Raw genomic sequence first — 25,803 nt, 5'->3', positions numbered from 1 at the left:
GGCTAAGATCTAAGGATTGTGATTTGAAGCCAGCTGAGGCTAGAAGGCCTGTGAGACTTATCTTCAGTTAATCACAGGGGAAAAAAAGAAAAAAAGCTGGACATGGTGCTGTGGCTCAAATGATACAGCACTAGTCTTCAACAAAAAGAAGCTCAGATACAGCACCTAGGCCTAGAGTATGAGCCCTTTTGTGCTCAAAGCTAGTGCTCTACCACTTGAACCACAGTTCCATTTTTAGCTTTTTTTGAGTAGTTAATTCAAGATAAGAGTCTCACAGACTAAATACCCAGGCTAGGTTTGGACCTTGATCTTCATTCAGATCTCAGCATCCTGAGTAGTTAGGATTACAAGTATGAGCCACTGGCATCTGACCTAAGTTACTATTTTGAAATGAGTTATTTAGTTCACATGATGATGCAATGCTAAAACCTTAATTATATGCTGGATTCCAACCTTGACAGTTTATTGGGGCATTTGACAGCCTGGTGATTCAGCCATCCTCTCCTTTAGGGAAAGTCTCTCCTGAAAATCTGTTCTAGGCTGGGCTCCAGTGGTTCATGCCTGTAATCCTAGCTATCCAGGAGGCTGAGATCTGAGGATCACGGTTCAGAGACATCCCAGGCAGGAAAGTCTATGAGATCTTATTTCCAGTTAACCACCAGAAAACCTGAAGTGGTACTATTGTTCAAAGTGGTAGAGTGTTATCCTTGAGCAACTCAGGGCTCAGGGACAGTGTCCAGGCCCTGAGTTCAAGCCCCACCACTAACCAAAGAAAAGAAAGAAAAAGAAAAAAACCTATTCTAAATGGAATGAGCTAAGTTCTGACAGTTAGTAATCCAAGCAACTCACTGTTCCCATGAATTTCAGTGAGGGAAACATGCAAGAAATTGCTTCAGGTAAAGATAAGCAGTCCACCTCTGTGGGGAAAAGGTAATAAGTGGGATGATAGGCAAAAATGTATGACCTTTGCCAGAAAGAGAGGCAAGTCACTGTTGGGCTTGGAGTGAAGGCTCTGCCTAAAAATACCTCTGAAGTCTCATTGTGACCTTCATATCCCTGATTTTAGGGCTTTCCCATCTTTTTATCCATAGTAGAGACAATAAGAAGGTTCTCTGTAGTTCTGGATTGTTTTTCAGATGGTAGCCTGGAATGGGAGAGGGAAAAAAATCTTACTGTTGCATTCTAGCCACTTCCCTGTCTTGCTCCTTCTTACCACATCCCGTTTTTTGTTGTTGTTGTTGGGGGTGGGGAGGTGCCTTAAACTTGGCCTGGGCGCTGTCTCTCAGCTCTTCAGCTCAAGGCTGATGCTCTACCACTTGAGCCACAGGGCCACTTACAGGTTTCTGAGTGTTTAATTGGAAATAGTCCCCCGGACTTTCCTGCCTGGGCTGGCTTTGAACCTTGATCCTCAGATCTCAGCCTCCTGCCACTTTCTTTTCTTTTGTCCCCCCTACCGCTTGCTTTCCTCTCCTTTTTTTGTTTTTGTATTCCCTTCATGTTGGAGATTGAACCCAGACCCTCAAATATATTAGGCAAGCATTACTATCACTAAACTATACTCTAGCCCTTGTTCTCTCCTCTTTTATACTTACTGCCCTATTATTCCAAAACCTAGCATGCTGGTTCCCAGAATTTCTGGTGTTTGGGCAGATGTTAGGGGCCTTCTTAACAAAAGCATGTAAGCTTGTTCTTCCTTTTATTATTTAAAGGCCCCACAGGACTAGGGTAGCACAGTGGTAGAGTGCTTTCCTAGTATGTATGAGGTATTTGGTTGGGTCATTGGTATCACTTCCTCCCACAAAAGGCCCCCAAAACAGAGGCAGGAAGCAGCTAGTACACCTGGTACTCTAATAAATCTGTGTATTCTAATAAATCTGGTGCTGATATGCAAATAAGTTATATTATTTGATATGTTGTCTTAGTGTGTGGTTTTTTTTTTGTATCCTTCATCTAAATTTGGCATCTGTGTTTAGTGACACTATTTCTCCTATCTGTAAGGCCTGCATCATACTAATAAGGCTGGTTAAAAAATGACTATTCTTAGTAACCCTAGGTTGAAAACTAGTTTACATGTAAACAGTTTTGAGAATTCCAAAATTGTGAAATAGACAAGCAATGCCTTGTCAGAAATTTTTCAGGAAAATTTAGAACCCAAAGGCTCAATGCCTCTGTGCCTCTAATCATGTAAAGTAATATTTATCAAAATGGAAAAAAAAAAAAAGACAGGTCATATGGATAGAAAGTTTATTCAGGGGCTGGGAATGTGGCTTAGTGGTAGAGTGCTTGCCTAGCATGCATGAAGCCCTAGGTTCACTTTCTTAGTGCCACATAAACAGAAAAGGCCAAAAGTGGTGCAATGGCTCAAGTGATAGAGTGCTAGCCTTGTACAAAAAGAAGCTCAGGGCCAGTGCCCATGCCCTGAGTTCAAGCCCCAGGATTGGAAAAAAAAAAAGGAAAAGAAAAGAAAATTTATTCAGGATATTGTTGATATGATATTTATGAAATAAAAGGCATGGACTCTAATTTAGGTTGTAATTTCTCTTTACTCATACAGATAATGAGTGACTGACAGGCTAATGAAAATCTAGGTGACTATTTTAAGCACCCTCCTGTCCCCTCTTCCTGCAGGTTGTAGATGAGCATGAGAGTGTAGAGCAGAGTCGGCGAGCACAAGCTGAGCCCATCAACCTAGACAACTGTCTCCGGGCTTTCACCAGTGAGGAGGAGCTAGGGGAAAATGAGATGTACTACTGTTCCAAGTGTAAAACTCATTGCTTGGCAACCAAGAAGCTGGATCTCTGGAGGCTTCCCCCCATCCTGGTATGTTCCAGCCCTGCCTCTGAACAGCAAGAGTCTGATGTAAAGGAAATAAACCATAAATGAGTTATTGTTGTTTTTGAAAAGCTATGGTAGTCTTTACACCACTTTCTGAGCTAGAGACATGACTAAAGTAGTAAAACACCTAAGATATCACAAAGTCTTGAATTCAAACCTCCCCAGTACCACCAAAAGTAAAAAAATTTCCTAAAACACCTTTTCTGTGCAAGGTTTTTATATTGAGCATGGAGATTAATTGTTCTAAAACTATTTGTGTTTTTTGCTTCTGAAGAGCTTAAGCCTAGGAGGAGGGAAGTAACAGGCCAGTAACTGCAATTCAGCATGACATTGAAGTTCCACAGTAGAATACCCTAAGTAAATTTGAACTTCCAAAAGGGATGAAAGCTCTTCTGGCTGTATGCAGAAAGGAAACCTTAGGCTATTAAATTATAGTAGAACAACCAAGCCAGGAGCTTCCCGAGCCCACTGAGTGTGGTCTCATGCTCGGCTTACTTCTGAGTCGAGTGTATTTCCACCAATGCACAGGAGTTTGTATATTGCTTTAGATTTTATTTCCTTCTTCCTATTTCCTTCATGGATTAGGAGACTTTCCTGTTGCCCAATAGAACAGTTTAAAGCAACAAATTTATTTAAGAAAGCATTTTCCCTATGGATACAATTACCTTTTAGCAGGAGAGAATGTGTTGAGGGAGCTTGCTGGAGATAGAATTCAGGATCTTGTGCTTGTACTTCAGCAGTGCTTGGATATTATAAACAGACATTGTATTTTTTTATTTGTGTCTTCATCCTATCGCTCTGTGAAACTGAATGTCGATTTTTTTTTTCCAAAACCGCTTCCCAAGGCAAAAACTGATGGCATTGTTTTAGCTATCTCCAGAAGTGAGAGCTAGGGGAAGGGAGGGAAGGAAAGGACAGGTACACAGTAAAGCTGGGAACACAGTAAATCTGGAGATTTTAAATTAAGGTATAATTAGCATGCAGTTAATGCATAGATTTTAAATGTCCAGTTTGCCAGGCACCAGTGGCTTACTGAGATCTGAAGATCACAGTTCAAAGCCAGCCCAAGCAGGAAAGTTCATGAAACCTTGAGCGAAAAAGGCTCAAGGACAGTGCCCAGGCCCTGCATTCTAACCCCACAACCAACAAAAATAAATAAATAAATGTCCAGCTGGATGGATTTTAACAATTTTATATACTCCTATAACCACCCCATAAACATCATGGAGTAAAGGCAGTTATAAGGAACATAGTTTTGAGGTATTTAAAGGCTAATGAGGACTGAGAATGTGGCTTAGTGGTAGAGTGCTTGCGTAACATACATGAAAACCTGGATTCAATTTCTCAGTACCATATAAACAGAAAAAGCCAGAAGTGGCACTATGGCTCATAGTGGTATAGTGCTAGCCTTGTTCAAAAAGAAGCTCAGGGAAGCCCAGTGGCTCATGCCTATAATCCTAGCTACTCAGGGGGCTGAGATCTGAGGATCATAGTTCAAAGCCAGCCTGGGCAGGAAAGTCTTTAAGACAATTAAGTACCAAAAAGCCATGTGGCTCAAATGGTAGAACACTAGCTCTGAGGGGGGAAAAAAAAAATGTTTTTTTCAGAGAAAGCTCCCAGGCCTTGAATTCAAGCTCTAGGACCAGCACAAAAAAAAGAAAGAAAGAAAGAAAGGAAAGAGAAAAGAAAAAGAAAATTAAATATTATACATTGTTTTTCATAATGGAATTTTTATATCCTCAGAATCCTTTAATGCAGATGTTTCCTGCCTTTTCTTCTCCAGATTATTCACCTGAAAAGATTTCAGTTTGTAAATGGCCGGTGGATAAAATCACAGAAAATTGTTAAATTTCCTCGTGAAAGTTTTGATCCTAGTGCTTTTTTGGTACCAAGAGACCCAGCTATCTGCCAGCACAAAGCTCTCACACCCCAGGGGGATGACTTCTCTGAATCAAGGGTTCCAGAAGAAGTAAAGAAAGTGGATGCCCAGAGCTCAGCAGGTGAAGAAGATGTGCTCCTGAGCACAAGTCCTTCTTCACTCAGTGCAAACATCACTAGTAGCCCAAAAGGTGAGGACTTGATGGAAGAGTTCTGCTGCTGCTGCTGCTTTTTTTCTTTGAGACAAGTTTTACTATATAGCCCCCGATGGCAATAAACTCGAAGCATATGCCACCATACCTGGCTGGGGGGGGGGGGGAGGAGAGGCAAGGTTTCTTAATCCCTGATAGGCTGATATTTCCCTCTGTCTTCTAGGGCTTGGTGAGGTGAAAGGAACCTTTCTAGAATAAGACCTACCCATATTGGAGCTGTGTAACTTATTGTAAGAGATATAACTTTCCTAAATCTAGTGTCTCATCAAAAAGTAGAGACAATATCAAGTTTGAGGATTTGAAGTATCAGGAATGATACACTTAGCTGGGCCCAGTGGTTCATGCCTGTAATCCTCAGCTCAAGAGGCTGAGATCTGAGGATCATGGCTCAAAGCCAGCCTGGGCAGGAAAGTCCATGAGAGTCTTTTTTTTTTTTTTGGGGGGGGGGGGGGGTCTGGTCGTGGGGCCTGAACTATGGGCCTGGGCGCTGTCCCTCAGCTCTTCAGCTCAAGGCTAGTGCTCTACCACTTAAGCCACAGTGCCACTTCCGGCTTTTTTCTTTCTGCTTATGTGGTGCTGAGGAATCGAACCCAGGGCCTCAGGCATGCAAGGCAAGCGCTCTACCACTGAGCCACCTTCCCAGCCCCTCCATGAGAGTCTTACCTCCAATTAACCACCAGAAAACTGGAAGTGGTGCTGTGGTTCAATGGTAGAGTGCTGGCCTTGAGCTGAAGAGCTGAGGGACAGCACCCCGACCCAGAGTTCAAGACCCATGACCGAACAACAACAACAAAAAAAGGTATACTTTACATAATGTCTAATATTTAGTAACATGAATGGCAGTTGTCATCTCCTTTCTTTATAGCACAGGTCTTCAAAGTATACTGTTGAAATCCCTATAGGTCCCTGAGACTCTTTCAAGAAGTCTTCAATATCAAAATTATTTCTGGGGCTGGGAAGGTGGCTCAGTGGTAGAGTGCTTGCCTTGCATGCATGAGTCCCTGGGTTCGATTCCTCAGCACCATATAAACAGAAAAAGCCACAAGTGGCACTGTGGCTCAAGTGGTAGAGCACTCATCTTGAGCTGAAGAGCTGAGGGACAGTGCCCAGGTCCAGAGTTCAAGCCCCACAACTGGCAAAAAAAAAATTATTTCTGTAAAAATACGGGTATTCACACCTATAATCCTAGGTACTTCGGAGGCAGAGATCTGAAGACAGTGGTTTAAAGCCATCCCAAGCAGGAAAATCCATAAGACTCTTATCTCCAATAAACTACCAAAACAAAAAAAGACAAGTGGGGCTATGGCTCAAGTGGTAGAGCACCAGCCTTGAGCAAAGAAGAAGCTGGGTGCTGGTGGCTATCATGCCTATAATCCTAGCTACTCAAGAGGCTGAAATCTGAGGATCTCGGTTCAAAGCCAGCTGTCAGGAAAGTCCGAGAGACACCACTAATTAACTACCAGAAAACCAAAGAGTGGTTCTGTGGCTCAAAGTGGTAGAGTACTAGCCTTAAAACAGAAAACCTCAGGGAAAACAACCAAGTCCTAAGATCAAGCCCTATGACCACCCAAAAAAAAAAAAAAAGGAGGAGGAAGCAGCTCAGGATAGCACCAAGGTCCTGAGTTTAAGCCTTAGAAGCAGCACAAAAAAAAATCAATAAAAAAATAAGTGCAGGGGCTGGGAAGGTGGCTGAGTGGTAGAGCGCTTGCCTTGCATGCCTGAGGCCTTGGGTTCAATTCCCCAGCACCACATAAGCAAAAAGAAAAAAGCTGGAAGTGGCACTATGGCTCAAGTGGTAGAGCGCTAGCCTTGAGCTGAAGAGCTGAGGGACAGTGCCCAGGCCCAGAGTTCAGGCCCCACGACTGGACCCAAAAAAAAAAAAGTGCTGGTAGCATGCCTATAATCCTAGCTACTGAGATCTGAAAATCATATTTCAAAATCAGGCCAGGCAGGAAAGTCTGTATCAAGTTTGAGGATTTGAAGTATCAGGAGTAATATACTTCTCCGGTTAACTACAAAAAAGAAAAAAAACAAATTTGGAAATGGAGCTATTGCTCAAGCAGTAGAATACTAGCCTTGAACACAAAAACTCAGGGACAGTGCCAGGCCCTGAGTTCAAACCCCAGGCCTAGCACAAAATAAAAAGTCCAAAAGACACGATGAAGTCTTAAGAACTACATGTAGTTGTTATTTATTTCTTGGTTCCATGAGACATTTGGCTCCAGGACTTCTCATAGAAACTAAAATCTACAGTGATCTTGTTCCTTACATAAAACAATGTAAAATTTACATGTAACCTGTACTTGTAACCTCTTTAAATTTTTAATCATCTCTAGGTTTTGTATAATACCAAGTACAATGTAAATGCTAGGCAAGTAGTTGTTAAACTGTTGTTAAGAAAAAATGAAAAGAGGCTGGGAAGGTGGCTCAGTGGTAGAGCGCTTGCCTTGCATGCATGAGGCCCTGGGTTCAATTCCTCAGCACCACATAAGCAAAACGAAAAAAGCCGGAAGTAGCGCTGTGGCTCAAGAGGTAGAGCACTAGCCTTGAGGTAAAGAGCTGAGGGACAGTGCCCAGGCCCAGAGTTCAGGCCCTATGACCAGACCCAAAAAAAAAGAAAGAAAAAATGACAAGAAAACATATCAACGCAAAAGAAATGCAATCATTTTTCAAGTAATTTTGATCTGTGATTGAATCCATTGATGCAGAATCCACAGATAAGATCGAAACCACAGCTTTGTTTATGCTAGGCAAATACTCTTTAACACTGAGCTGTATCCCCAGCCCTTTGACTTTTTAATCTTCATTCTCAAAAAGTGCACTGGAAGCCAGTGCCAATGGGTCACTCCTGTAATCTTACTCAGGAGGCTGAGATCTGAAGATCACAGTTCAAAGCCAGTACAGGCAAGAAAGTCTATGAGACACTTATCTCCAATCATCTACCCCCAAAAAGCCAGAAGTGAAGCTGTGGCTCAACTGGTAGAGCACCAGCCTTGACTACAAAAAAAAGAGGGATGGAGTAGAACTCTTTCCATGTTAGATTTGTTTTGGGTATAGGAAACAATACTCAATAAATAGTGGTCATATAGATATTTTCTTTCTTAATTTTTTTGTGCCAGTCCTAAGACTTGAACTCGGGCCCGGGCTCTGTGTTCTGTGACTTGAGTCACAGCTTTTTTAGGTCTTTATTGGACATAAGATCTCATGGACTTTGCTTCCCCAGACTGGCTTCCAATCATGATCCTCATATGTCAGCTAAGTTACAAGCATGGCCCAACAATGCCCATCTGATCATATTTTTCTTTTTTTAAAATTTTATTGTGAAAATACCGTATAGAGGGGTTACAATTACATGGGCAAGATGAGTACATTTCTTATCAAGCATTGTTGACTCCTCCTTTGTTTCCCCTTCCCATCTCCCACCCCCCTTCCACCCCTGGTCATATTTTTTTATCTACCTTTATGAAGAAGAATATCTATGTATAAAACTCCCTAGTCTAATAATCATATTGTTTATTTAGAATTGAAGATTGTTTAATTTATCTTTGTTATTTTCTAAATCCCTACAAGAACTTTTACATTTTCAGGATATTTCTAGCCTAACTTACTTTTTAGTTCTGTTGTAGGAACTAGAGTAGCCAGTCAGGACTCCCCTGGCTTTGACTTTATGTGTGCATTTGTGACACTAGTTTCAAATATAGCCTTTGGTATCTGACTTGTGGTATTTGGACTTAGAAATATCCCTCTCACTTCACAGGTTCTCCTTCTTCATCAAGGAAAGGTGGAACTAGCTGTCCCTCCAGCAAAAACAGCAGCCCAAACAGTAGCCCACGGACTTTGGGGAGGAGCAAAGGGAGGCTCCGGCTGCCTCAGATAGGTAGCAAAAACAAGTTGTCAAGTAGTAAGGAGAACTTGGATGCCAGCCGAGAGAATGGGGCTGGGCAGATCTGTGAGCTGGCTGATACCTTGAGCAGAGAGCATATGCTGGGAGGCAGCCAGCTGGAGCTGGTCACCCCTCAGGACCATGAAGTCACTTTGGCCAATGGATTTCTTTATGAGCATGAGGCATGTGGCAATGGCTACAGCAATGGTCAACTTGGAAACCACAGTGAAGAGGACAGCACTGATGACCAAAGAGAAGATAGTCATATGAAACCTATTTATAATCTATATGCAATTTCAGTAAGTGATTTGTTGTGTGGTTTTCATAGTCTGTACTTTTTAGTAGTTTGTTCATGTCATCAATAAGAGTTTTTTTAAGACTTGTTTATTTGCTAAGCATAAAGATTGATGATAGACAAAAGTTAATAAAGAAATCTTGGCCTTCTGGGTAGAACCCAAGGATCTTGAAGTATGATATTGAGATGGTCACATAATTTATAAGTGGCGTCAAGCCAGGTGCTGGTGGCTCACACCTGTGATCTTAACTACTCAGGAAGTTGAGATCTGAGGGCCATGGTTCAAAGCTAGCCCTGGCAGGAAAGTTCATGAGACCCTTATCTCCAGTTACCCACCAAAAAGCTGGAAGTGGAGCTTGGCTCAAATGGTAGCATTTGAACACTAGTCTTTTTTTTTTTTTTTTTTTTTGGTCGGTCGTGGGGCTTGAACTCTGGACTTGGTTGAACACTAGTCTTAAGGAGAGAAAACACTCTGGGACAGCACCAAGGGCCCTAAGTTCAGTTGAGCCCTAGGACAGGCATTAAAAAAAAAAAAAATGAAAGAGAAGGAAGGAACTGCTGATACTAAGCAAAAGGAATGAAATGTATATATCACTTGATATACGTAAAGTTAACCTTGCTATATATCACCTCTAAAACAATTTTTAAAAAAACACTTAAAGATCATGGAAAAAAAGTGGAGTCAGAAGTTCAAATCATTATTGTGTGCTTCTAAGGAATTTTTGCTTTTTAAAAAGCCCCATCTAATATGGGGCTGGGAAGGTAACTCGGTGGTAGAGTCCTTCCTTGAATGCACAAGGCCCTGGGTTCAATTCCTCAGCACCATATAAGCAGAAAAAGCTAGAAGTGGCACCGTGGCTCAAGTGGTAGAATGCTAGCTGAAGAGCTGAGGGACAGAGCCCAGGCCCAGAGTTCAGGCCACATGATCAACATAAATATAGAGAGAGAGAATCAGGCATAGTAGCTTATGTCTATAATGTCTATAATCCCAACATTTGGGAAGATGAGATAAAACCTCAAGTTGACATCCTGAGCTATATAGCAAGACCCTGTTTTTTAAAAAAAATTGACTAGAAAATGGATGTTTATCAACACAACATTTAGACTTACAACGTTTGGGTTTTTCTTTTGTTCTTGGGGGAAAAAATAGATGGTTCCAAATCATTTTTTCTTTTGTACCCACCTAAGTAATCGCTGTTCTCTTGTTCAGATCATCATGTTATTCCCTGACATGGTAGTAACTACTAACATCTGCCACTCTCTTATCTTTTTAGTGCCATTCAGGAATCCTGGGTGGGGGCCATTACGTGACTTACGCCAAAAACCCAAACTGCAAGTGGTACTGTTACAATGACAGCAGCTGTAAGGTAAATGTTCACAGTCTTTGTATGAAATATAGAAACCAAATGTCAACAAAGCTGGGAAACATCGTTAAAGTAATAAGCTTTCTCTTGGATAGGACATAGATGTTTCTGTTAGGGTTGGTGTATAGATGGTTAATAAGGGAACAAAAGTGAAATGCTGGGAGAGGAATGAGAACATGAAAAATGAGGAAAAAGGGGCTGGGAATGTGGCTTAGGGGTAGAGCTTGCTTTGCATGCATACAGCCCTAGGTTCGATTCCTCAGAACCACATACACAGAAAAAGCCAGAAGTGGTGCTATGGCTCAAGTGGTAGAGCACTAGCCTTGAGCAAAAGAAGCTCAAGAGCAGTGCCCAGGCCCTGAGTTCAAGCCCCAGGACTGGCAAAAAAAAAAAAAAAAGAAAGAAAGAAATGAGGAAAAAGATTCGAATGTTCAGGGTTTTGAGACAAGAATTTTAGGGTGGGGAGAGTGTTTTGGCTTTGTTTTTTGTGGTGCTGAGTATCAAGCCTAAGGATTCATGCATGTTAGGCAAGTACTCTACTGAGGGCTGGGCTCTACCCAATCTTTTGAAACATTAAACTTCTATAGGATTTTAGAACATATTTTCCCCTAAAATAATTATTAAAGATAATGGGGCTCAGCTTGGCACCAGTGGCTCATGGCTACAATCTTATTTACTCAGAAGGCTGGGATCTGAGGATCCTGGCTTAAAGCCATGCAGACAGAAACTCTTATCCCCAATTAAATAGCAAAAAGCCAGAAGTTGGGGGTGTGGCTCAAGTGGTAAAGCCACCAGCCTTAAGCAAGAAAGCCAAGCAAGAAAGTGAGGCCCTGAATTCAATCTGCAGTACCAGCATTAAAAAAAAAAATTAGGGGCTGGGAAGGTAGCTCAGTGGTAGAACGCTTGCCTTGCATGCCTGAAGCCCTGGGTTCGATTCCTCAGTACCACATAAGCAAAAAGAAAAAAGCCAGAAGTGGTGCTGTGGCTCAAGTGGTAGAGCACTAGCCTTGAGCTAAAGAGCTGAGGGACAGCACCCAGGCCCAGAGTTCAGGCCCCACAACCAGACCCAAAAAAAAAAAAAAAAAATTAAGAAGAATGGAGTTCATTTTCAGGGCAGGTGTGAAGCTGCAGACAAATTAAGTTGAATGGAAGCAATTAGGTTCACTCATTAGAGAGGGCTGGTCTTCCTTGCCCTAGCTAGGATTAAGAGCCGATGCCATGGTGTTGGGAATGTGGCTCAGTGAGATTGCTTGCCTTGCATGCATGAGGTCCTGAGTTCAATTCTTCAGCACCACACAAGCAGAAAAAGCCAGAAGTGGCGCTGTGGCTCAAGTGGCAGAGCGCTAGCCTTGAGCTGAAGAATTGAGGGACAGCACCCAGGCCCAGAGTTCAGGCCCCAGGACTGGCATAAAAAAAAAAAAAACAAAAACAAAGAGCCAATATCATGATAACTTGTATATTAAAGGCTTTTCTTGCCCTTTAGGAACTTCACCCTGATGAAATTGACACTGACTCTGCCTACATTCTTTTCTATGAGCAGCGGGGGATAGACTATGCACAATTTCTGCCAAAGATTGATGGCAAAAAGATGGCAGACACGAGCAGCATGGACGAAGACTTTGAGTCTGATTACAAAAAGTACTGTGTGTTACAGTGAAGGCTACTGCTGTGCTGCTAGATGGGCTGGTGATGTGGGAGAGATGACTCCTTGTAGCTGACATTTGGCAAAAGCATCACTGAAAGGCAGACTAAATGTAGTTATTTTATTCTGTGACCCTGAAGCACAAAAGAAAAATCCTAATTAAAATAGCAGTGAAGCTTAAGAATAATAACCATTTTGTTTTGAAGTCTCTCTGGTTGAGAACCTTTAGGCAGATTCTACCATTAGCCTGTAAACAAAAGGGTTTGGCACCAACCACCTGGGACCAAATAAGAATTAAATTGTGCTTGTCCAGATATGAACAGACTTGTAGTGAGGATAGAGTTTACCAATAATCATAACAAAATACTAAGGATTTCCTTAGAGTCAAAGTAAAAAAAAAAGTTTTTTTTTAAATTGTAGTGTTGTCTAGGACGACATGATATGCTACCTCCTTTTCCCTGAAGTTATATTGACAATATAAGAAAGCAAGATCTTGAAAGGTATGCAAATGAATCTCATGCCATGAACACAGAGTTTTCATCTTTTAAACCCATTTCCCCGCTCTTCCTAAGTCTTTCTTGCTTTCTGTTACTGTGTTTGTGTTTGAGACACAACCAGTCATTGGTGGCAGAGACATATAGTGGTCAATCTGAGAGGGATAATCTTTTAAAAAGCTATGTCCTTTGGGCCGGGGTCTTAGTTGGAAGATCCAGGAGAAAGAAAGAAAGCATCTGTGAAAGCCAACTAAAATGGCTGCGCTGATAAAGGCATCCCTTCTTGTAGGATACTCCAAGTGTCCTCAAAACTTTCTCCCCCACACACTGTGAGTGTGGCAGGGTGGTTGCCAATGTTTGCACCATCTTCCATGCACGTGTTGCACAGAGGTTCTAGGAGAGTATGTGGCGTCAGAGTTAGATGGTGTTTCACATTAGTGGTGGTTTTTCTCCCTGTTTCTTGTTTTGCACTTTAAAAAAGAAAATACATGCAAACAGACTTACATTTTGATGGCTCTAAGGGCTATAAACTAACTTGATTGGGGGTATTTTCCCCATCTTATAAAAATTTAAAAACAAAACACATCCCAAACCTTGGTAGTTAGTGTAGTTTTAATGAAATTGGTGAGTTTAGAAAGTAAACTGTTTGGTTTGCACATCCATTCATTTTTTTATTTAGGGTTTTTGTTTTGTTTGTTCTTGATTTGTTGTTTTTTTTTTTTTTTTTGCACTAGTCATCAAAAGTTGTATCTTTGCTTATATCATTTTTCTTCTGATTATTCAAGACTGGAACAAAAATGAATGTTATTTATTTTCAAGCAGCATTTTTTTCCTGTGTTGTGTTTTAATATCTATTCAAAGGAAATGTTTCTCCTTATTTTTTGTTCTTTTTAAAAATTTTTATTTGGACCCTAGAAGTTAATTCTCACAGTCAGCTCCTTTTAACCTTCCTTCCTCATGGGTAGTAAATGCCAGTGTAATTAAGCATTCGTGTTGTGATATCTGAGGCCAGTAACTACTAGTTCTTCCCAGAGCATTTAGAAAGGTTGCCTTAAGTGGCTTCCTAAGTTGGAACTTTTTTCAGAAGAATATAATTGCAAGTAGGAAGGAATGGCCAAATGATTTAATGTAATGAAGTCAAAATGCATACATTGTAGTCTCAAGATTTTCAGTGTATCCAATCTGTCCATTTCTACCTAGACAAGTCCCATGAAAAAAGTAGATTTTAAATAATTTCCTTACAGATGTTTTATTTAAACAGGTAGCACAATCTACTAATGTTGTTTGATCTGTGTTTGTTATATTGGTTGTAATTAATTTTTTAAATTCATGAACTAGCAGAAAATTTATTAAATTAACTATTAACTTACATTCACCTTGTAAATTTCTGTATAAAACTTGTTGACAATGCACTGACTTTAGAAAGACGTTAATGTACATAAATAGAGTGTAAATAAAATAGTGTTGTACTGAAATATGAACTGTATAAAACGTATTGGTAATTATATATGGAGTGTATCTGTTTATCTGTAACTATTACCCAAACAAATTAAATACTGTGGATGCCCATGTGTTGTTTTCCTCATACAAGTAAACAAAAAAATCGACTTCTCAGCCTTTCTCTCTGTGATCCTGTTTTAATTCTCTTGTGTGAATAGTGACTATGACTTTCAGAATGGTAATACTTCACCTCTGAGGGGATAGAAATGTGTGGACAGTAGAACAGGATACTTGGAAGTGACCAGGTCATTTTAATTTTTCAAGCCCAGGTTGGCCTTGAACTGATGATCTTGCCTCCGCCATCATCCCTCAAGCTACTCATGTTCCTTTCAGAAAACTATTCCTTTTAGAAAATTATTCAGAAGGCATTGAAGTGGGGAGGGAGAAGAGAGCTGACAGTGAACTGGGAACTGATTGGCAAGTGCCCACAACGGTTTCTATGCTGACGAGGAGAGAAAAGGAAAAAGAAGAAAAATTCTCATTTGTGTCTTCAAAATGGCCTAGGTTTCTAGAATACACTGAAAAACTAGGGATGTTCCTGGTTTTCCTTCTGACAGGTCTCCCAGGGGTCACTGGCAAGGCGGCTGAGAACAAAGATTTGGAGTTGTCAGTTCTTCACTCTAAAGTAGTTTTATTTCCTCCTAAGTGCTCAATGCATGTGAAATTCTACTCTCAAGAGGTTCAGTCTTGTTTTTCAAAGAGAAATTTGGGGAGCTTTTAATATGTTTTAACCTCCTTGCTATGCTGATATTAAAAGAATTCAATAGCTCCCTGCTCACACTTTTTGAAAATGGCTGCATGCTTAAGGAAAGAAACAAACAGAAAATGGATCCAAAAGGTGGTTTAAAAAGAAGAAGAAGAAGCATAGCTCCTGGTGTAGCTGTCTTATGTCCCTAGCTTTTTCAAAGAGAACCTCAGAAGAACTAGCTTATGGAAAAGTGCAAGCTTCCCCCACCCCTCAGTACTGAGATTTGAGCTCAGGGCCTTATACTTGTTAGACAGGTGCTCTACCACATGAACCACACCCCTAGTCCTAGGCATGCATTATTATTTCTAGTTTCTGAATGGCCCTATAATTTGAGTGAGGTTCCCCCCCCCTCTCTCTCCTCTGTCCCTCCCTCTCTTTCTCTCTCTCCTCCCCCCCTCCCCCTCTCTCTCCTGACTACTGGTGGCAATTCTGCATCAAATCACTCCACCACTTGGTGGCATTGCTCGCTGTGGTTTCATTCTTGTCAACACCTTGCATTACAGCAAGTGGATGATTTGCTGTAATTTTTTCCCAGCTAACTTAAAGGCTGAATTTAGAATTTTTCTAGGATAAACAAAAATGTATAACTTGAGGAACAGGGAATCCCCATATTCTTTTATGAAAACTAGAAGATCACTTAGTATTGAAGTCAGATATGCATATACAACTCTGTGATCAGAGACATAGGGAACACAGCAACAACAACAAAATGTTGTCTTTAGGTTTGGCAAACTTCTGACCAGTAGGAAGCAAGACAGCAGAGAAGGCTGCAGGCATGGCATGCAATCTTGACCTATAAAAACTGGGTTGGGAATAAAGAGTAAGATTCACTGTGGCCATGGGTAAGAATGAAGAGCAGTAGAGACTGTATTCTAGGCAGGCATGCATCTAAAGCACCAACTGATTGTTGTAGGAAAATGTGAGGCTTGGTGTCAATCAAGTCTTCTCTTGTTCCTTCTAAAAAGAAGTCAGAAATCCAAATGGGGGCATACCTCAAGTGGTAGAGCCCTTGCCTAGAAAGTGGGAGGTCCTCAGTTCTATCCCAAAGAAAATCAAAATACTAATACAAAATAGCCAATTTGGAAATGTGGGTAATCATTTGGAGGGAGTACTAGGGATTGAACTCAGCACCTCTTGCATATTAAGTGCTCACACTACAACTTCGCTGTACTTCCTTCCCTAGTGCCTAATTGATAGCAGTTGTTTTTTGGGTGTTATTTTTTGTGGGTTTTGTTTGTTTGTTTGTCAGTCATGGGGCTTGAACTCTGGGCCTGGGCGCTGTCCCTGAGCTCTTCAGCTCAAGGCAAGTGCTCTACCACTTGAGCTACAGCGCCACTTCTGGCTTTTTCTGTTTATGTGGTGCTGAGGAATCAAACCCAGGGCCTCACGCATGCAAAGCAAGCACTCTACCACTGATCCACCTTCCCAGCCCTTTTGGGTAGTTTTTGTTTGTTTGTTGTCAGTTGGGCTTGAACTCAGGGCCTGAGCACTGGTCTCTGAGCTCTTTCACTCAATGCTAGTGCTCTACTGTTTTGAGCCACAGCTCCGCCTCCAGTTTTCTAGTGATTAATTGGAGATGAGAGGCTCACAGATTTTCTGACCAGGCTAGCTTTGAACCGTGATCCTCAGATCTGAGCCTCCTGAGTAACTAGGATTGCAAAGTATGAGCCACCAGCACCTGGCTGTTAACAGTTTTAAACATACTATCCAAATCAAAACTTACTTGCAAATTGGATATAGTAGTCCATGCCTGAACTGCCAGCACTTGGAAAGTTGAGATAGGAAGATCACTGGAACCTAAGAGTTCAAGACCAGAGCTGGGAATGTGGCTTAGTGGTAGAGTGCTTGCCTAGCATGCATGAAACCCTGGGTTCAATTCCTCAGTACCATATAAACAGAAAAAGCCAGAAGTGGTGCTGTGGCTCAAGTGGTAGAGTGCTAGCCTTGTGCAAAAGAAGTTCAGGGGCAGTGCCCAGGCCCTGAGTTCATTCAACAAAGCCCCAGGGCTGGCAAAAAAAAAAGTTCAAGACCAACCTGAACAATATAGCAAATCTCCATCTCAATAAATAAACTAATTAATAAAATGTGCAAGCCAGATACAGACTGCCAGCTCATGCCCTCTAGTAATTAGAAAAGTGATGGAGTGGTAGCCAGTTGAGAGATTGATCAGATTCCAGCTCTGCTGTTGAAGCAGCCACAAACTAAATTCCTTAGATCCTCAGATTTCTCCTGCCCACTGAGAATACTTTTTTCCCAAAGGTTCTTAAAAACACAGATCATGTATGTATATAGACAGAACTTAGCACCTATTGGGTATTGAAATAAAAGTATTCTCTGGGGCTGGGAAGGTAGGTCAGTGGTAGAGCGCTTGCCTTGCATGCATGAGGCCCTGGGTTCGATTCCTCAGCACCACATAAGCAGGAAAAAAAGCCGAAGTGGCGCTGTGGCTCAAGTGGTAGAGTGCTAGCCTTGAGCTGAAGAGCTGAGGGACAGCGCCCAGGCCCAGAGTTCCGGCCCACGACCGGACCCAAAAAAATAAAATAAATAAATAAGTGAAATAAAAGTATTCTCCACTTACGGAAGCAACACAGGTAAAGTATGAACCATGATCACAATCCTGAGGCATTGCTATTCAGCATGAGCCTCTACTACCCCACAGAGCTTCTGTTAGGTTTACTGGGTAGAGCAGTTCCCAACCTGGCAATTCATTATCATCATTGAAATCAACCAGGATCCTGTTGGATACACTGATTCCAGAGCCCCACCCATGCTTATCACATTCCATCGGTCTCTACACCCAGATTTATAAGACCATCCAAACCTGCACAGTCCAAAGATCTGCATTGTAGGAAGCAATTTGGGAGATTCTTCCGCACTAGTCTGTGGATTGTCATTTATAGAAACCACTGCTCCCGGGAATGAATCATTTCTGTACAAGGCACCTATATAAGGGGTGATAGTCATTAACCAAAAGTTCCTTAGACATAATGGTATCGGATGGAATGCTGACCTTATGAACTACTGACTAAAGACATGACAGTGTTGTCAAGGTCAGGTTGTTGACAAGTGAGCTCTCCTATAAAGCATAGTCTGAATTATGTTGTGAAAAACTTTAGAGAACAGTCTAGCAGCCCAGAAAAGACAACAAAGGAACAGAGACAGGACTCTGGTAGCACGTTGCAGAGGCAGTGTAGGGCTGTGTGAGCTCTGTTGAAGGCACATAAGAAGGCATGGAGAATGGCACTGGGAGACAAGCTGGAGGGAGCCCTTGGACAGTTAATGATCGAGTTTGCCAGGCCCATGTTCTATGTGATTCATTGACCTATATAGGGGATGCATTATCATTCCTTTTAACGAATGAAACGTAAGACTCAATGAGATTACATTGCTTAGCCAAGATGTCATACAACGGAGCAGGCTCGTGTGTACACACACACAGGTCAATATTAAGCATAAACTCAATGCCTCATGTTCTTGCTTGACTTTTTTTTCTTTTTATTGTCACCTGTAGGGCTTGAACCCAGGGCCTGGACACTGTCCCTGAGCCTCTTTGTGCTCAAGGCTAGCACTCTACCACTCGAGCCACAGCACCACTGCTGGATTTTGAGTGGTTTATTGGAGATAAGAGTCTTATGAGGACTTTTCTCCCCCGGCTGGCTTCAAACTGTGATCCTCAGATCTCAGCCTCCTAAGTAGTTAGGATTACAGGTGTGAGCCACCAGTGCCCAGGTTGCTTGACTTTTTCACACCTGGTACTCTACCACTTGAGTCACAGCTCCACTTCTGGCTTTTTGGTGATTAATTGTAGATAAGAGTTTTCAAGGACTCTTCAGGACAGCCTGCCTGTGCTGTCTTTGAACTGTGATCCTCAGATCTCAGACTCCTGTGTAGCCACCTAGTGCCAGGTTGGAATGTATCTAAGCTAGAAAAAAGATTAGACTTAGGGAAAGGAAAAAAACAAAAACATTGTTTTCAAACCCAATTGCTTCTTTACCACCCCACCACCCCTTAATTGGAAGCTGCTGTCACCCAAAGCCCCGATGGCTCATCTTTGACAAAGTTTAAGAGCACTGGTGGTTCAAGCCTGTAATCCTAGCTACTCAGGAGGCTGAGGCCTAAGGACTGCGGTTCAAAGCCAGCCCAGGCAGGAAAATCAGTGAGACTCTTATCTCCAATTAACGATCAAACAACCAGAAGTGGCTCTGTGGCTCAAGTTGTAGAGCACTCACCTTGAGCTGAAATGCTCAGGGACAGCACCCAAGACCAGAGTTCAAGCCCCATGACCACCACCAACAGCAACAAAAAGAGTCACCATGATTCTGCGTACCTCCTAGTGACAACACTGCAAATGCGTGGTGTTATTGCACAAGGAGGGGAAGTGGGTATGCTTATAACAGCTCCTCCTCTTATTCTTGGAATTTGAGAAACTTGAAAGCACAAAGAGAAAGCAGCACAGTAACTTGATGGAGACTGACACCCTCAGTTTGTTCTTTTCACCACTGCTGGTGCAGGGACCTTAGGACCTGGGTAAAGGGAGAAGGTGGGGTAGTAGATGGGGCGGTGGACCCAGGAAAGGAGAAAACTCTGGGTTGTGCAAAGAGATTTTGTTCCAAACTGGACTTTCCTGAGAAATTATCAGACATTTACAGAGGGGTGGTAGTTTCTAAGTTAGGCAGCATGAGGAAGAGAAGGGTTGCATAGCTTTTCTGTTTGTTTGTTTTTTGGGTCCGGTCATGGGGCCTGAACTCTGGGCCTGGGCGCTGTCCCTCAGCTCTTCAGCTCAAGGCTAGCACTCTACCACTTGAGCCACAGCGCCACTTCCGGCTTTTTCTTTTTGCTTATGTGGTGCTGAGGAATCGAACCCAGGGCCTCAGACATGCAAGGCAAGCACTCTACCACTGAGCCACCTTCCCAGCCCGGGTTGCATAGCTTTTCTGAGGAAGCAGCCTCCAGTCTCCGTAGCTGAGAGAACCGTGTGCATCCACCAGCTCCTGCCACACTAGGCTACCTGGTGATATTAACCCGCTGAAGACAATGCCCCCTCCTTCCACGGGGCCCTTTCCTTCCTGGCCTTGCCTGGGAAGGGACAGAGAACAACTGAGCCTGATCATTTATCCCCAGTCTTACACCCTGGTAGTCAGGGCTCTAAACTAAATACCACATGTCCATCCAGCCAGCATGGTTGATCTTCACACAGCAGGCCAACTCCCCAGCTTCCTGCCTCCATTCAACCCTGACTAGCTTATGTCCCTAAGATACAGGCCATTGTCTGGCCCCAGAGTTAATGAGCCTAGCTTGGGTGTGCTCATCCTTCCTCCAGTGTTCATTTGTGGGAAAATCCAAACTTCATCATCAACTTGGGAAAAAAACAAATGTTGTAGCCCAGCGCCTGCTTCCCTGCCCAGAGAATACCTGCTCTGAAATTGGCAACCTGCGTGCCATGTCTACAGATAACACATTGCATGTGCAGTTGCGTTGATAATGGATCATGTGTGTTCATCGAGAATGTAGGCCAGATTCAGTCTTGCTCCAAGTTAGTGGCATCTCCATGGGTCAGCTTCCATGCTGGTTGTGTTGGCCTGGCCGCAGTGCAAGGCCATCACTGAGGTACTCTGCTTCACTGGGTCCTACCCTGACCCACCCTCCTGCAGAGCTCCACTCGCCCTTGGAATATTGAGGGCAGAGGGCGTCTCTGTTCTTTCCATTGCCGTGTGGTATTTGCTGATCTGGATACCTGTCCCTAGCCACCACCACTGCCTTTCTCCCAGAGTGGGCACCCCCAGCCTGGATGCCTAGAGTTCACTAGAGAGTTCCCACACTTGAAACACTTATTTCTCTTCTCACCCGTTACTGTTTTGCTGAAATCATTTTCCATTTTTTTTGTCTAGGATTCTTTTTCTATTACTGTTATGAAATACTTTATAAAGAAGAGGTTTATTTTGACTCATGGTTCTGAAGGTACAAGGTTGAAAAATGTGTTGATAATGAATTTTTATTTTTCTGGCCATAGGGCTTGAACTCTGGGCTTGGGCTTTGTCCCTGAGCACTTGAGCCACAGTTCCACTTCTGGTTCTCTGGTGATTAATTGGAGATAAGAGTCTCATGGACTCTCCTGCCCAGGATGGCTTTGGACCATGATCTATATAAATCTCAACCTCCTGAGGATCTAGAATTACAGGCATGAGCCACTAGAACCCATAGGTTTTCTTCTTCTTCTTCTCCTTCTTCTCTTTCTTCTTCTTCATTTTTGGTCAGTCATGGGTCTTGAACTCTGGGCTTGTGTGCTGTCCCTCAGCTCTTCAGCTCAAGACTAGCACTCTACCACTTGAGCCACAGTACCACTTCCCGGTTTTCTGGTGGTTTATTGGAGATAAGAGTCTCACAGACTTTTCCTGTCTAGGCTGGCTTTAAACTATGATCCTCAGATCTCAGCCTCCTAAGTAGCTAGGATTACAGGTGTGAGCCACCAGCTCCCGGCTTTTTTTTTTTTTTTTTTAATGATGATTTTCTTGCTGGCAGAGTCATAAGGTGGTGTGGAGACTGGTAAAATGAGTGTGTGTGTGTGTGTGTGTGTGTGTGTGTGTGTGTGTGTGTGTGTGTGTGTGTTACAAATGATGGGTAGGGCAGGGAATGTGGCTTAGTGGTAGAGTGCTTGCCTAGATGCATGAAGCCCTGGGTTTGATTCCTCAGTATCACATAAACAGAAAATGCTGGAAGTGGCACTGTGGATCAAATAGTAGAGTGCTAGCCTTGATCAAAAGAAGCTCAGGGACAGTGTCCAGGCCCTGAGTTCAGAACTGGCCAAGACTGGCAAAAAATAAAATCATGGGTAGGACACTTTTCCTTGTCTAATCCTAATCATTTCCCCAAAGTCCCACTTCCACTTTTATTTATTTTTTTTTTTTTGGTCAGTCGTGGGGCTTGAACTCTGGGCTTGGATTATAGGTGTGAGCCACCAGTACCCGGCTTCCAAAGTCCCACTTCTAAACACCACAGTTAACTTTCTACTCTCTTACTGTATCCTTCTGGGAAGGAATTCAATTTAATCTGAGCATGCTCAGACAACATCCAAACCACAGCACCATGCACTACTTCTGGTCTCTTTAAGACCCAGTGAATCCAGAGAATGTCCTACAGGTACCACACAAACTCCATGTCCTCCTCCCCTGCAAGTCTGAAGCTTGACCCTAACCAGCTTGTCAAATGCAACTCAACTCTTTCAAGAGAGGTGTCTCCTGTAGGCCACTCAGGTAAGTCTACTGCCATGATCCAAGCAATAACCCATGGCTACAAAGGAATCTTCAGTTGCAGCTAGAGTAAAACCCCAGTTTGACCTGCAGCCTCAGGCCGAGAGTGGCAGCTGATACGCAAAATTGAGGGCCAACACTTCCTGAGACTCAAGGATTCGAAGCAGATTCCCTTTGGAAGAACAGCAAGCTGGGGGCAGTAAAAGCTGAGAATGAAGAACCCACGGGTGGCAGCAGCTGTTCAAACTCTAACAAGACCAAATCGATTGTGTGAGCCACAGAAGGAAAGCTGATATAAACAGAGCTTAAAAAACCAAGTTTTTCTCTCAGTATTGTCCAATGAGCAAGGTAAATATTTAGTCCCAACCCTGGAAAGATACCTGGTAATTCCATTCCATTGTTTGTGAACGTTTTCCTTGTGTCTATTAATCCTTGCAAACATTTGCTATCTGACCCTGTGTGTGGCCAGCCTTGCTGTGGTCATATTGATACTCAGATGACTAAGAGTGTCCTGTCAGCCCGGCACTGGTGGCTCACGCCTGTAATCCTAGCTACTCAGGAGGCTGAGATCTGAGGATAGCAGTTCAAAACCAGCCCAGGCAGACAAATCCAAGAGACTCTTATTTCCAAATAATCAGCAAAAACAAACAGGAAATGGAGCTATGGCTCAAATGATAGAGCTCCAGCTTTGAGTGAGAAAGGCAAGAAAGAGTGTAAAGTCTTAAGCTCAAGGTCTAGTTCTAACATAAAAATAATAAATGAATAAATAAACTTGCTTTTTTTTGGAGGGGGGAGGGTTTTATACTGGACCTGGGGCTTGAACTATGGGCCTAGGAACTGTCCCTCACCTTTTTGGATCAAGACTGGTGCTCTACCACTTGAGCCATAGCTCCACTTCTAGCTTTTAGTGGTTAATTGGAGATGAATCTAAAACTTTTCTTTTCTTTTCTTTTTTTTGATCCAGTCATGGGGCCTGAACTCTGGGCCTGGGCACTGTCCCTCAGCTCTTCAGCTCAAGGCTAGCGCTCTACCACTTGAGCCACAGCGCCACTTCCGGCTTTTTTTCTTTTTGCTTATATGGTGCTGAGAATCGAACCCAGGGTCTCATGCATGCAAGGCAAACACTCTACTACTGAGCCACCTTCCCAGCCCGAGTCTAAAACTTTTCTGCCCCCACTGGCTGTGCACTAAGAACCTCAGATCTCAGCCTTCTGAGCAGCTAGGATTACAGGTGAGAGCCACTAGCATCAGGCTGTACTGCTTTAGCTATTCATTAGCTGATGGACTTCTATGAGCCTCAGTTTCCTTTGAGAAGTAGCAAAACCTCACGATTCTAAGGCAGTTGGGCTGAGTATGAAATTCAGAATTCAAATCTTGTCTTTGCTACTTGATTGTTGTATGTCTTATGCATTTTATTTCCTTTATCTGAAAATGAGGAAATCAGAAATACTCATCTCAGAAGCACCTAAGGCTACAATAGGCCTTTGGAGTCATCCAAAGTTGGAATTGAATCCCTTCCTTAAGCCTTTCACACAGGCCATCCCATAGGGGAGCAAAGAAGCTGACAGCCTGAAGGCATCTGCCCCTGACTCCTTTCATAGCACCTAAGACAAGTCTTCCTTAAAGAGGAAGTAATCCTAGCTACTCAGGAGGCTGAGATCTGAGGATCAGAATTAGAAGCCACACTAGGCAGGCAAGTTTATATGACCCTTATCTCCAATTAACCACCAAAAGGCCAGAAGTGGAGTTGTAACCCAAGTGGTAGAGTGCTAGCCTTGAGCAGGGACAGTGCCCTGGCCCTGAGTTCAAGCCCCAATGCCAGCATAGAAAGAGGAGAGGTGGGGTTCTAGTGCCCACCATAAGCAGTAAACACGACATGGGACAATCCCAACAGTTCCAGGTAGAGTTTGTTCTAAAGGTTGCTGTTAGGATTTTGCAATAACAGGTAATAAAGTACCTTGCTAGGGGCCTGGCATAAGAGACCAGCATGCAAATAAGATAGTGAAAGATAGTGATACAGTTTGAGATTACAAAGCGAAAGGAAAGCATAGCAAGATCACGTCTGAATTGGGACAGAGCAGAGACTCAGCTTCCTTCTGATGCCTGGATCCACTCTTCCTGCATTCCAGGCTATGCTCCGACCCCTGAGGTCCTGCACGACTGCCTCCTCGGCTTATAAATAAAACTCCTGCACAGGATCCCTCCTCACCTGACCCAAGCTGGCAGCCACAAGAGGTGGCTGGAATATTGGGGAGCCAGAACCTCCAGCCCAGCCAGGGTGAAGTCAGGTAGACACCGAGGGAGAAGGAAAGATTTCCCGGCATTGGTGCTTCCCGAGTCATTGGAAAATGATGGAAGTCCACAAATGTCTGAGCCTGCCCCAGTGTCCTCTCTGGGGCAGTCCTCACTGCCTGCCTCGGGGAGCCCAGTATCAGAATCACTCAGCAGGGAAAGTCCCAAGCCTGACAGCTATCAGTCAGTTCTTGGAAGGTGTGGCCAGATGGAGGAGCAAAAGGAAGCACTAGGGCTGGGAAGGTGGCTCAGTGGTGGAGCGCTTGCCTTGCATGCATGAGGCCCTGGGCTCCATTCCTCAGCACCACATAAGCAGAAAAAACCAGAAGTGGCACTGTGGCTCAAGTGGTAGAGCACTAGCCTCGAGCTGAAGAACTGAGGGACAGCGCCCAGACCCAGAGTTCAAGTCTCACGACCGACAAAATAAAAAAAGGAAGCACTAGAGAAAGAAGAGGGGATGGCAGCCTCAGCTGATTGGTCCCCTTCCATTCCACTCTTCTCTCTCAGCCTCTGTTTCTTTGAGAGAGACTGAGGATAGAATCACCAGACTTAGTAACTAAAAATTATTAGAGCGGGCTGGGAAGGTGGCTCAGTGGTAGAGTGCTTGCCTTGCATGCATGAGGCCCTGGGTTCAATTCCTCAGCACCACATAAGCAGAAAAAAAAAAGCCAGAAGTGGCACTGTGGCTCAAGTGGTGGTAGAGTGCTAGCCTTGAGCTGAAGAGCTGAGGGACAGCGCCCAGGCCCAGAGTTCAGGCCCCATGACTGGACCCAAAAAAAAAAAAAAAATTATTATAGCAACCAGTTAAATTTCAGATAACAACTATATGCAATCTGAAGTTCTATAAAAAAATATTTTTGGTGATTCATCGGAAATGTAAAAGTAACTGGGTATCCTGTATATTGTCTAGCCAGGCACAGGCCTTAAGCTGGGAGAAGACTGCTGCTAGAGATAAGGAGGACCATAGTTCCAGGCCAGCCCAGGGGGAAAAGTTCATGACATCCTAGCTCAAAGGAAAAAAAAAGCTGGCATAGTAGTAGTGTACATCTGCCGTTCACCTATAACAGGATGTGTAAATAAGAGGATTGCAGTCCAGGCTGATCTGGGCAAAAAGATAGACCCTTATCTCTCTCTGTCTCACTCTCTGTCTCTCTCTGTCTCTCTGTCTCTCTCCCTCTGTCTCTCTCTGTCTCTGTCTCTCTGTCTGTCTCTCTCTGTCTCTGTGTCTCTGTCTCTGTGTCTCTGTCTGTGTCTCTGTCTCTGTGTCTCTGTCTGTCTCTCTGTCTCTGTGTCTCTGTCTGTCTCTCTGTCTCTGTGTCTCTGTCTGTCTGTCTCTGTCTCTGTCTCTCTATCTCTCCTTCTCTCTCTCTCTCTTTTTCAGTTGTGGGGCTTGAACTCTGGGCCTGGGCACTG

At 43.3% G+C, this 25,803-nt stretch overlaps 1 protein-coding gene and 1 long non-coding RNA gene across 5 annotated transcripts in view; one reads left to right on the top strand and one right to left on the bottom strand.

Moving 5' to 3' along the window:
• Usp32 (ubiquitin specific peptidase 32) overlaps positions 1-14,215 on the top strand; it is a 163,231-nt gene extending 149,016 nt beyond the window's left edge. For all 4 annotated transcript variants that reach the window (XM_042690731.1, XM_042690718.1, XM_042690723.1 and 1 more), the window contains 5 exons: positions 2,629-2,820; positions 4,619-4,904; positions 8,683-9,107; positions 10,378-10,470; positions 11,951-14,215. In XM_042690731.1, coding sequence (XP_042546665.1) covers positions 2,629-2,820; positions 4,619-4,904; positions 8,683-9,107; positions 10,378-10,470; positions 11,951-12,124 — 1,170 coding nt within the window. In that variant the 3' untranslated portion in view covers positions 12,125-14,215. The remainder of the gene's footprint in view (positions 1-2,628; positions 2,821-4,618; positions 4,905-8,682; positions 9,108-10,377; positions 10,471-11,950) is intronic.
• LOC122117127 overlaps positions 8,899-25,803 on the bottom strand; it is a 20,743-nt gene continuing 3,838 nt past the window's right edge. Inside the window, exons 2-3 of the long non-coding RNA XR_006149092.1 lie at positions 24,184-24,187; positions 8,899-8,909 (exon numbers count right to left, since the gene is read on the bottom strand). This is a non-coding gene — a long non-coding RNA (uncharacterized LOC122117127). The remainder of the gene's footprint in view (positions 8,910-24,183; positions 24,188-25,803) is intronic.

The sequence above is a fragment of the Dipodomys spectabilis genome, unplaced genomic scaffold (assembly GCF_019054845.1).
Source record: "Dipodomys spectabilis isolate Male_0828 unplaced genomic scaffold, ASM1905484v1 ptg000004l, whole genome shotgun sequence".
NCBI lineage: Eukaryota > Metazoa > Chordata > Mammalia > Rodentia > Heteromyidae > Dipodomys > Dipodomys spectabilis.
This window is presented reverse-complemented; position numbering and strand designations above follow the sequence as displayed.